At 40.9% G+C, this 12,821-nt stretch overlaps 1 protein-coding gene across 5 annotated transcripts in view; it reads right to left on the bottom strand.

Moving 5' to 3' along the window:
* fzy (cell division cycle 20 protein fzy) overlaps positions 1 to 12,821 on the bottom strand; it is a 30,420-nt gene that overhangs the window by 16,164 nt on the left and 1,435 nt on the right. For 2 of the 5 annotated variants that reach the window (XM_076192510.1, XM_076192511.1), the window contains exons 2-3: positions 7,850 to 8,060; positions 4,044 to 4,139 (exon numbers count right to left, since the gene is read on the bottom strand). In XM_076192510.1, the coding sequence (XP_076048625.1) occupies positions 4,044 to 4,139; positions 7,850 to 7,982 (229 nt within the window). In that variant the 5' untranslated portion in view covers positions 7,983 to 8,060. Of the gene's footprint in view, positions 1 to 4,043; positions 4,140 to 7,849; positions 8,061 to 8,111; positions 8,136 to 12,821 lie in introns of those variants that run through there. The other 3 variants (XM_076192513.1, XM_076192512.1, XM_076192514.1) reach the window with 3 other exon arrangements.

The following is a 12,821-nucleotide window of genomic DNA, read 5'->3' as shown; positions in this document are numbered from 1 at the left end:
TCTATTCTAATCTAATCACATACACACAAACAGTGTGAGCGGGATAAAAGACTGTATTTACCTAGTTGTATTATACAGGAAGGGGAGCTATGCTCGTAGTGACCTGACCTCTATATTTTCTCAATCTTGCTCATATCCTTCACTATGTGGGGGCCACACTACTGACACACATTCCAATCTTCGACATATCAAAGTTTCGATGAGTTTTTTATCATCTCTTCTTCCATATAATGGAACACCACTTTAATCTTCTGTAGTAGTCCATGTCTCTCCCACAATCCTGCTTATATGTCCGTCAGGTGACAGATCGTCTTTTATCAACACCCCCAAGTTTTTTCTTCTTTTGCTTCTGTTATGTGTTTGCTTCCCAAGGAATAGTTTAAGGATGGTCTTTTGCTGCTATTCCCCATTTCCAGTACTTTGCATTTTTTGGTACTGAACTTTATTTCCCATTCTTGTCTTCATGCAAAACTGGTATCTAAATCTTTTTGTAATATTCTACCGTCATCCTTATTTTTTACTCTTCTCATGATTTTTGCATCATCTGCAATCATATTGGCATAGGTTGTTGTTCCTGCCATCATGTCATTAACATATACAAGAAACATCATTGGTGCAAGCACTGAATCATGTGGAACTCCACTCGATACTGCTCTCCAGCTTGACATCTTGTCCTTTACTACTATCCTCATGTATCTTTCTTTCAACAAGTCTTTAATCCATTCTAACAGTTTGCCTCTCAGTGTTCCAACATGCTCCAATTTCCATAAAAGTCAACTGTGAGGTACTTTACCAAATCCCTTCCCTAGATCTAGGTACACACAGTCCACCCAACCCTCTCTTACAGCACATCAATCACTCAAGTAAAAGTTAAAAGGTTTGACACACATGCTCTTCTAGATCTGAAACCAAACTGACTGTTTGTCAGAAGAGGGCCAACCACAGCAGCAAAGTTCATACTCCCTTGTCACTAGGTATGAGGCAGTCCATCTGTGTCCCGACAAAAAGGCAGAATCTTCCATCCACAGGATCCGCCTAGGTTATCACTGTGGGTGGCAAGTGCTATGTACAGGCAGTGACAATCATGAATGGTGCAAAATATATGGGGCCAAGGTGCAACAACCCATCCACCACTATCTGCTTTAGTGCAGAGCCACTATCATTCTTTGCCTAGGTCTCAGCCCACCATTTACCACAGCTGGGTGGCACGGCACCTCACCACCTCCCGTTCCGAGGCAACCTTCTGCTCAGCTTCTTGGGGCCACACCCTCTCCCTGGTGCTGCTTATGGGTGAGGTTGAGGGGTGCCCCCTACCCCTTCCATGATCTCAAGGTACTGCTGTTAATAACAGTGGTATCATGTGGACAACAAACCCTGTATATGAACTGTTCCAAACCACCTGCAAGGTTAAGGTCCGAGTGGGTACTAGCCCCACAAACCAAGAAGAAAAAAAGGAAACGAGAAAAAAAAAAAATAAAATAAAATAAAAAATAAATAAATTAAAAATAATAAAAAAATAAAATAAAATAAAAATAAAGCAGTCAGGGGGGGCTGTGTCAAGTATGTGTAATATTGCCATGGCTGTCCAATGTGTACATGGATGGGGTGGTGTGGGATGTAAATGAAACAGAAATGGGCAGGGGACTGGAGATGGTTAAAGAAAATGGAGAGAAGTGGGAGGTGAGCCAGTTGTTTGCTGATGACATTGCACTTGTGGCAGGGTCAGAGGGGTATTAGTATAGTCAATGACAGTTTGGGAGGTATGCAATCAGAGGAAGTTGAAGGTAAATGTGGGAGAAAATAAGACAACAAGATGTACGAGGGGAGAGGATGGCAGAGTTGGAAGTAAATCTTAAACGGTGAGAGGCTGGATAGAGGTATTTGGGGTCCCATGTGGCAGGAAAGGAAGTAGTGGAGGTAAATTGTAGGTAGAAAGAAGCAAGTAAATGCCTTGGGGGAATAAAAAGTTTCAAAAGAAATAGGCATCTGGGAATGGATGCAGAGATTACATGAAGGGGTGATCATGTTGATGACACTATATGTGGTAGACATGGAATTTAACCTCTTCACTCCGGGGCACATCGCACGTCTGGCAGCATGAGCTGCCCGATGTGCAATGTTGTGTCATAATAATCGCATTATAAAAAATCAAGTCAGTGCTCGATCGTTCATTCTCTTTCACCCGTGTATTTTGATAACCATAGAAAATATGATGAAGCCAGTTTAGAGAGAATGAAGGTTATGTAGGTACGACTACAATAAATATAATCAAGATGGCAACGTCGGCATCATCGAGTACCCACCTGCTCCTCATGCCGCCTACGTAGGCGCCACCGTATGGAAGTGGTTAATAGAGGCAAAGAAAATTTTAACCTATTCAATACAAGTCAAATGCATGCAGCTGCCTGATATACAATGATTCGATGATGCATCATAATACTTGCGTTATAAATTTAAAGTTACAGCTGTAATACTTTTTCTTTCACCCTGAATGTTGATACAGCTACAACTACAAAACAAATACAATAAGGACACCGATGCCAGCATCATCATATACACACTTGTGCCTCATGATGCCGACATCAGTGTCATTGTATGCTTAAGGTTAAATGTGGTGAGGAGAATGGGGCTGGAAAAGGAGATGGCAGATAGGGATGATGAAAGAGTACTGGGATGGTTTGGACATATGGAAAGAATGTGTGAAGAAAGATTAGTAAAAGAGACGTGGAAGGCAGAAGTGGATGGAGTGAACTTAAGGAGACAACCATGGATAAGATGGATAGATGGGGTGAAAGGGCACTGAGCAAGAGGGGAATGTCTGTTGAGCAAGGAAGGGAGAAGGCAAGAGATAGGAGTGAGTAAAGAATGGCTGTGTATAGATGATTCTGTGATGTAAGGGAGGGAGGGGGTGGGGGGTGGGGGGTGGAGGAATGAGTTAGGAATGGTTGTGTGTGAATATTTTAACCCAGCCTGAAAGGATTTTTCCACATCTTTATTTTCAGCATGAAGGGACAGAGAGGAGTAGTTACCAATTAAGTGAGATAGCCTTGCTGTGTATGTACTGTGACTTGCTGCACTGCTTCTGACCCAGGGCAGTGGACAGGAGACAGGAATGACCCTTTATCCACAAGGAGCTAAGATGAGAGGGAGGAAAGGGTGGTGGGTGGGGGTGGGTACATGCCTTTTGAATTAGCTACCTCCCTTATATGGGGGAAAAAGCCCTTGGTATAGATAAAAGAGATTTTGGCAGTGCTTGCAAAATGTAGTGTAAAGGTTTTTGGCATATAACTGTGTTCCTGTCATTTTTATGCGTTCTATTGGAAGGATTCTGGTTTCTGACCACAGGTGTCCTATCACACCAACCTCAGGACTGTATAATTTACTAACTGCTATGCTGCAATTGCATCAATTAGAAACGATACTGTATTTTTGCATGGGGATTGTTAGTGTGGGCATAATAGTATTAGTTGTTCTTTGCCTTTTGTGTGGTTCTTGCCTCTGGGGCAGTTTCATTTTATGGCCAGGCCTCCTCTGTTGGTATTGTCTTAATGACCAATGGTGTCCCAAGTACAGTAGTCCCAGTGTTTCTTGTCTGGTGTGGGAGGGCTTTTTCTGTACAACTTACATCTGGGAGGTTGTTGCAGTACCAAATTTGGTGATCTTTCTTGAGGAGTTATTTACATGTGAATATATTTCTGTATGGATGTTTTGTGTGGTTTGATTGGTAGGTTGTGGTAGATGATTGAGTAGTATGTGACTGGTGTAGTTTTTTGTTGCATTCTGTTGGCAGTGCTTGCAAGTAGTAGTAGTGTGAAGGGTTTAGGCATAGAATTATGCTTGTCATTTTCATATCATGATCTATTGGAAGGATTTTGGTTACCAAGTCCAGGTGTCCTATCGTATCCTCAATCTCGTATGTAATTTACTAACTGCTACACTGCAATTGCATTTGCCAGCCACTGAATTTGTTGTTAATGACTACATCTAATTTGCATTAGACATATGTAATTAATTACATGAACAAGTATCAATACTTTACATACCAGGAGATTTGCCTCGTCCTGGAGACTTGTCATCCGACAGCTTGGCTGAACGAGGACTCGACGGGGTCACACAGAGTCCAGACTTGTTTGCAAAGCCTGACATCAAACAAAAAACTTGTAAGAATCCTGAAGTGTTGTTTCCCATCCCTCCCTCCCTCTCCCTCTATTACAACCACCCCAACCTCCTCCATGGGAAGTGAATCCATTACAAAAACAAGAGGAGAAAGAGTTGAGTGTGTTGATAAAAGACAACCTGTCACCTCACAGACATATCAGCATCATTGTGGAAGAGACCTACAGACTGTTGCAGAAGATTAAAGTGGCTTTTCACTACATGGATGAAAAAATGAAAAAAAATCATACACACCTTGATCTGTCCAAGTATGCATCAACGGTAAGATTCCCCACACAGTGTGGAGGATATAAGCAAGAGAATACAAAAGGCAGTAACCAAACTGGTTCCCAGCCTGGACAGATACACCACACAAAAGACTACAAGCACTGGGTCTGCCAACTATGAAAGATCAAAGAGAAAGGGGACCAACCACAGTGACAGAAGATATCTTGGTTAGGAATAGGAAGGTTTTGTGATGTGCGTAGTTTGTGTAGTAGTTCTAGTCATAGACAAACTGACATAAGTAGGCATGAAAGAAGTAATACAAGTTATTAGCCACAGGTTCAAAAAAGGACGTACAGCTTTCCACCAAAACTAAAAGGATGCAAAGGAGGGGGACTCGCACATATCCTCTCCAAACCTAAGTCAAAGGATAGAAAAATGTGCGGAAGGAAAAGAGACAAGTAGCAGGTCCAGAACAAGAAACTAGACTGCTGACATCTCCGTCATCATTTCTCCACTATGATTTTTTCCTGGAACTTCACACTTACAAAACACTCCATCTATTGGTTCATCTCTTACCCTAGCTTTGAGACCTCCCAATACCACAACATTGACATTTCTCCTTAAACCCTCTATGCACTCATTTAAATCTATCCAAAATAACTCCCTTTCCTCTACACTCTTCTCGCTACCAGGCCCATATGCACTTACAAAAACCCACATCTCCCTTCCTGGTTTCACCTTTATCCACATTAACTCTGAAGAAACCTCCTTCCCCTCCACCACACATTTACCTATCTCTTCCCTTATTAGTATAGCCACCCCTTCTGTCCCTCATCCTCTTTTCACTCCTGACACCCTCCCAAACTCAGCCCTCCCTTTCAACTTAGTCTCACGCATTGCCAACACATCCATCTTTCTTCTCACAAACATACTGCCTATCTCTTCACTTTTAGTCTCATCTGTACCACACCCACACACGTTAAAAGACCCAAACCTTAGGGTTCTGGTTGGAAAACTCCCAAACCCTCTTATTCCCCCCTTTTTTTGGGGGGGATGTCCCATTTAAGTTGTACATCACCTTTATTTCCTCCTGCTAAAGAGAGAAAAGTCCAAAGAGGGTAAAGTCATAAGAGCCTTCGTGTGCCCTTTCATAATCTTATGTGGCCAATAAGAGCTTTTATTAGAACATACTAAACAAATGACAAACTGGGCCCCTGTCTGTCCAGGATTTTCCTCTCTTCATCAGGGTGGAATATAGCATACAAGAATAATCAAAACAAGTGGATAGGAAAACTTTAGGTATATTTTCAAAATATAGTGTATCAAGTGAAATTGTACTACAACAGATCACAAAGAGATCAATTCAATTCCATGCATTCAAATTGATAGTCTGTGATGTCACTGTTTTTGTTTATAAGCCCATCAGTAAGGGAAGGCATGGATAGACAAGACTTAAGGGTTTCAACTGTCTGAAATAAGAGTTACACCACAGGTAACTGAAAGGAGTCTCAAGATAGAAGAAAATAGAGAAGACAATAGGTTAGACGAGAAATATGAGGTAGAGTGTGCAGAAAATAGCAGACAGGTTAAGCAAGGAATGTGTAGACGAGTTAATAGAAAACATAATCTATCAGAGGAAAGAATGTTCTTAATGGCTCGACTTACAAAAGTGCATGAAGTATGAAACCCCATATCAAAGGGAAAATATTCACACTGTGTATTTATACAAATTTTCCCATTTATGGCCAAATTGGGACTTTTTAAGTCAACCATGAGTCCCAAAACTTCAAGTCATGGCCTATGTTGCCTATCCCTACGTGACATGAGACTGTCATAACCAACATTAGGCCTAGGATATCCCCCAGAACCCCCCACCCCTTCATCCACCCATCCCTCTGCCCCAGCCAGGGGAATTGGGCAAGTAGTCATGGTCATTAGCCCTAAGGCCACAGCACCAATTCATTGATTAGGTTAACACCAAGATAATGACCTAGTTTTGCTCGGTATCCCTGGTTTTCCATCTTCCTGATCCTGCTCCTCCCCACTTTCTCCGTTACTGTGGTCAGACTTCCCATTTTCATCATCATCATCAAGATGGTCAACTTTGGCATGTTCAGCCATTTCCTGATCATCCTTTGAGGTTTCGCATTGTATTATGGGCTCAAACACATATGGCTGAGTGGATAATGAACAAACTCTACAATCTAACTCTTCTTCAGATTCAGTTAAATTCTGCACCATTTTTCAATAGAAACAGTGAGTGTGTATGCAATAATCAATTCCGAGATGCTATCATCTAGATAAAATGTTTGACTTGTCACATTAGCGGATGTGTCATGTAGTGTCAAGCAGTAGGTTATGTAAAACATGCCAAGTGTGTCACTGTAGCTTATATAAGTTGTGTTTGATAATGCTTGTTCACAAATCCCTATGAGTTATATGTTGTAATTGCCTTTACTTAATATCTTATGGCACCATGAGGTATAGGCCAATAAAAAGTAAACTAAAATATAAATACTAGTTTACAGACCTCAGGATAAAATGCCATAGAGTACGGCAGAGGAATACAAAAAATTGTTAAAAAGCAACAGATGTCAAGGGTTGCAAAATCAATGATGGCATAGAAGTAGTGCCATCACCATAGGTACTAAATCATAAGCAAGATCCAAGTAGGTAACTAATAATAATTTGTGAGCTTTCTTCACACAAAAATTAAGTGAAATGAATATGAAACCAGGTAAATAAAAATATAGACTAGGCCTATATATAAAATGGCACCTATGCCATTAGCACTTGCAAGGGACCCATATATAAAAAATAGGGTTGTGTGCTATAACAATCACCCTCTTTCAAACCCCTTATATCATGGAAGTGTAATTTTGTATAATTTGTTAATAAGTAATAGTTATATATTTTGTATTTCTCCTTTATTTTATATCCAGAGCAAGAAATTTACCTAATACATAGGCAAAGCACACTGGCAATTGGGTTGACAGATCTGTTCAAACTGTGCCCAGATTTGATACAGTAAATAAAAAACAACAGATTATGACAGACTACTATGACATACGCCAATGCATGATGAATGGCTGCATGTCTTAGGGATCTTTGGAAATCCACTCCTATAAACACATTTTAATAAAAATATAACTTATGATGGTGAAATTGACTGGGATAGTTTACAAAACCATTTCTAAGAGGGAGTGGGCTGTTTAGTAAAATTATATCATCTATTGCAGCTCAAGCTGGTGAGGATGGTGGTGTATTTAAAAGACGGCCATCATAGAAATAATTCCTTTTTCTACCCACCAGTTTCTTTCCAATCCACATCTGGTTATAGATACTTTAGATTCCAAAAAGTAAACACAACAGGCATGTTCCCCATTTCAGGCAAATGCATCAAATCACTTTAGAATTTCATCAATCAACACAATGCAATTGTAAAACAGTACACAATTACACTTACTATTTTCATCATTGATAGACAGGCTCTTCATTCCTTGTTCACGTCCTTTGCGTTGCCATCTTGCAACTCCAGGGATGTCACCATCCATTCGGAGGGCTTCAGATAACTGAGCATTAAACTGCAGGTGTGACATGATATGTTAATTGTACGGTGTCCAATTCTTGATTTTCTTGTGCACTTAAGACTTGTTTGACATTATATACAAAAGAACCTGTTTATAAGAGAAACAAACAAAATTTAGAAACATAAAAAGGAAACTTACAATATACATAATTTTAAAGTTCCATGATTTCTAATCCCTTTGATGTGGTGACATACCTAATTTGAATAAAACTACATGTAAAGAGTGATATAGCAAATAAAATAATGCTTTCTTGTCTGATGCCATCTCAGCTCACCCATTTATCTCAACTGTTAGGCCTCCCAGTCCCCATGCAGGCATCAGAAAGCAGAGGGCCAAACTCTGCTGATGCACCAGTCCAGAAACTTGTAAACACAAACAACTGGATGAAATTTGATTAGCCAAACACACACAACCCCTGACATTTGCAAGGTCAGGGGACACAGATCCCCAGGAACATGGAACTTCCATGAACAAGTTCCAAGCCATACATAGCTCAACGGTGTAGTGGTACTGTTCTTGACCGCTAATTCAAGTTAAGAGACCCACACTGGGCTGAAAAATTGTCAGTATAACTGCATTACAATCCAGCACACTGATGGGCAAGGAGTTGAATGTGCATGTGTGTGTGTGTGTATTTACCTAATTGTAGTATACAGGAAAGGAGCAACATTCAATGGGTCTCATCTCCTATTCTCTAATTTTCTAACATACTTATATTCAAATTATATTTTGTTATCAAGTATTTGGCTTGGTTCAGCAAAAAACAGTATAAATTGAAGACCAATTTCTCAGTATCTTGTTGATATTGTTAGCATATATGGGGTGGTAGGTGTAAAAACCAGGAGATTCTAATTCATCTGAGTATTTCAGCTCAGACATTAAGTGTTTGGGTTGGTTTAAAAGAAATCCTCTGCCTGGGTTCACCTATTTCTGAACATGTATTCTTCTTTACATTAGTATAAATTGGTAGAATAAAGCTTTTCAATTTACCACAATACGGGGACAAATAGTAATTGTAAGTAATTTAGTGCTTTGCATGCAACATTTAATTTCAACTGGTTCATTAGCAACACCCCATACAAACTACCCATTGATATAATGAATCTAGTTTGAAGGATGTTAACAAATATCTACTATTGCAAGCAACTATATTTTTACTTCCTAGCATGGTTACTAAAGTACTGTAAAAATGGCTTATAGTATATAATTTATTCCTAATGTATTTACATACACAACATATGCATCGCTAATGTTTGTACACACAAGGTAGTGTGCTGAGGCGGCACTGGTCAAAACCAGACTGGCAGTCACACAACTCGAGCTAGGCCTATATACTCGCCAAAGTTAGCAAGACATCTCGGCCAGCCCCAGCCAGCAGCCAATCAGAAACTCGGGAAAGCTCTCCAGGGACTTTGTTGAGCTGCCAGCCTCCTTTAAAAGGATGGCGTCTTGCTGAGATGAGCAGTTCTCTCCAGCAAGTCGCCTCGGGCATGACATCTCCCAAGCTTCAAGTGGCCCTTCACTCCCAGCCCACAACACTTGTATGCTCTCACCCTGTACCTTCTAGTCCTGTATACATTTAATTCGTGTAATGTTACATCTTGTGCACCTTAGTTTCATTTCCCTGGCTTGTCCGGCCATACATCCACAACAGTGGCAAGACATCCTCAGACAAAATGGACTTTTGGAAACAATGTCATATCTTTCCCCCAAGTATATCAAAGATGTCTCACCTGGACAACCTTTATCCAAGAGATGGACATTACACTAGAAAGGTCAATACTACCAATGCACTAGCCTATACAACAATCAGGGTACAGTCAATCAACACGGCTGGGAAGCGAATTTTAAGTAATTTATGTTTGCTCTTAATCAAAATACTTGTATAACAGTGGGTCTATAGAAGTCTTCAGTGCTACCTTGAAAGCACCAATGTCATCCAGCTCTGTGATCGATGAGGGGAAAGTGTTCTAGGTTTCTAGGTCCATAGGAGAGTCAGACATTCTGAACTTTCAGATATTATATCAGACCTTTCCCCTTGTATTAGTTATACAGTCACTATCCGAGTTACGACCACATCTAGCAGATGCCTATTATGAGTTTACTGTACATGTCTGGCAGCACAGCATGTAAGATAGTTGTGGCAACCGGCATCGCATATGGCAGTTATGGCAGAGATGGAAAAGTTGCTATACACGTGGTTGGAAGATAATAGGCAAAGAAATGTGAGAGTGACGTTGCAAGCAGTGCAAAGCAAGGCTACAAGTTAATTTCACATGTTGAAAGAACGTGCAGGTGAAGAATACGCTTCACATGAGTTCATAGCGAGTGCTGGGTGGTTTCGTTGCTTTCGAGAGCGTTACCAGGTTCACCACGTGTTGTCGAAAGGTGAGGCTGCTAGCAGTGATGCGCCTGCGGCTAAGGCATTTGTGGAAGAGTTTGATAAATTTAGGATTAAGGATATTTACGTACTTATGACCACATCTAGCTGATGCCTATTATGAGTTTACTAATACGAATACACTATAATAAGTATTTTCTTTCTTTAACTTACCATATATTAACAACTAAGCAACTGAAAACAATACTGTATACAACTGTAGGAGAGAAGCCAAACACAGAGTATGGGATCCAATGTATTTAATGTTTCACCCACCAGGGCTTCTTCAGAAATAACATACTGGACAAACATCTGACTCCTTATATAACCCGAGCTTGCGGGGAGAAACGAACATGAATATGGTGTTAAAAAAAAAAAAGTAGAGACTGAACTTCACACCAGGCTTAATGGGTCGATAGCCTTAAAAAAGTCCACCATGTTATTTCGGGAGAAGCCCTACTGGGCGCAACGTTAGATACATTGGATCCCATACTCTGCGTTTGGCTTCTCTCCTACAGTGCTGTTGCAGTCGTTGCTGGTTTTACTCAATTCCGTATACAAAGATAAAAGAACTGTACCTATATATCACACTTAGAATGGATTGAAATCGATGAGAAAATAGATCTTAAAATTCACATATATTTAGAGTACATACAACAATTGAAGAATTAAGAAAAAATTATTAAAAGGAAACTTTGTGGTAAGACAGATATGTGAGAAAGCTATAGGAAAGGGGAAGGATGTTTTTTGGGCTTTTATGGATCTGGAAAAGGCTTATGATAGGGTAGACAGAAAGGCACTGTGGGAGGTTATGCAGATTTATGGGATAGGAGGAAAGCTTTTGGGAGCTGTCAAGAGTTTTTATGAGAGTAGTAGAGCATGTGTTAGGATTAGAAATGGAGAGAGTGAGTGGTTTGAAGTAAAGGTGGGACTTCGTCAAGGATGCGTTATGTCACCCTGGCTGTTCAACTTATACATGGATGGGGTGGTGCGAGAGGTGAATGATAGGGTAGTGAGTCAGGGATTGGAGATGGTTAAAGAAAATGGAGAAAAGTGGGAGGTGAGCCAGCTGTTGTTTGCGGACGACACTGCGCTTGTGGCAGGGTCAGAGGAGGGATTGAGGAAGCTGGTGGCAGAGTTTGGGAGAGTATGTGATAGAAGAAAGCTAAAGATAAATGTGGGTAAAAGTAAGGTGATGAGATGTACAAGGGGTGAAAGTGGCAGTAGACTGGAAGTGAACATTAAGGGAGAGCAACTGGAGGAAGTGGATAGTTTTAGATACTTGGGTGCAAGTGTAGCAGGAAAAGGTGGAGTGAAGGTGGAGGTAGAATGTAGATTGAGAGAAGCGAGTAAATGCCTTGGTGGTTTAAAGAGGGTAATGAGGAATAGACATTTGGGAATGGATGCGAAGAGGAGACTGTATGAAGGAGTGATTGTGCCAACAGCACTGTATGGGGCAGAAACGTGGAACATAAGAGAAGAAGAGAGAAGGAGTTTGAATGTGTTTGAGATGAGGTGTCTGAGAAGTATGGTGGGGGTTACTAGGCTGGATAGAGTGAGAAATGAGGAGGTGAGGAGGAGAACAGGGGTGAAAAAGGATTTGGGAGATAGGGTTGATGAAAGAATATTAGGATGGTTTGGACACATGGAAAGAATGAGTGAAGAAAGACTAGTAAAAGAGGTATGGAAGGCAGATGTGGAGGGAGTGAACATGAGGGGACGTCCTAGGATGAGGTGGATGGATGGGGTGAAGGGGGCTTTTGGGGAAGAGGGGAATGTCTGTTGAGGAAGGAAGGGAGAGGACGGAAGACAGAGGTGAGTGGAGAATGGTTGTATATGGATGATGTTGTGACTGCATGAGGAGGAATGGGCGGGGGGGGGGGGGGGGGGTAGTATGTGTGAGTAAATTTTGACGCAGCCCGAAGGGATTTCTCCCCGTCCTCGCCTTATATGCAAAGGGGGACGGAGAGGGGGGGTCGCCGATTAAATGAAGCGGCCTTGCTGTGGATGTACTGTGTCTTGCGACACTGCTTCTGACCCAGGGCGGTGGGCAGGGTGCAGGGATGACCCGTCATCCAGGAGGTGCTCAGATGAGAGGAAGGGTGGGAGGGGTGTGGAGTGTATTTAGGGATGAAATGGGTGGGAGTGTTTTTATGCCTTTCCCTTTTTGGCTACCTCCCTTGGAAGGGGGAAAAAGCCTTGGTATATGTATGTATGTACAATTTAAAAAACTTAAAAATGGTAAGCAAGGTTATAATTAATACGTGTGTGTGTGTGTGTGTATATACAGGTATAGTATATACATACAGTACCTGCATACGTACATATACTGAAATACAGTACAGTATTAAAACAAAAAATAGAAAAAATTATAAAAATTAAACTAAAAAGCATTGATAAATAAACAGTAAACAGCTTGTATTTAATAGTATTCAATAGAAAAGGTTACTTAAAAACGCAACAGATTG

This window comes from Oratosquilla oratoria, chromosome 11, assembly GCF_046742065.1.
Source record: "Oratosquilla oratoria isolate Oo_2021 chromosome 11, ASM4674206v1, whole genome shotgun sequence".
In the NCBI taxonomy this organism is placed as follows: domain Eukaryota; kingdom Metazoa; phylum Arthropoda; class Malacostraca; order Stomatopoda; family Squillidae; genus Oratosquilla; species Oratosquilla oratoria.
The sequence above is the reverse complement of the archived record's forward strand: the minus strand, read 5'-3'. Positions and strand labels throughout refer to the sequence as shown.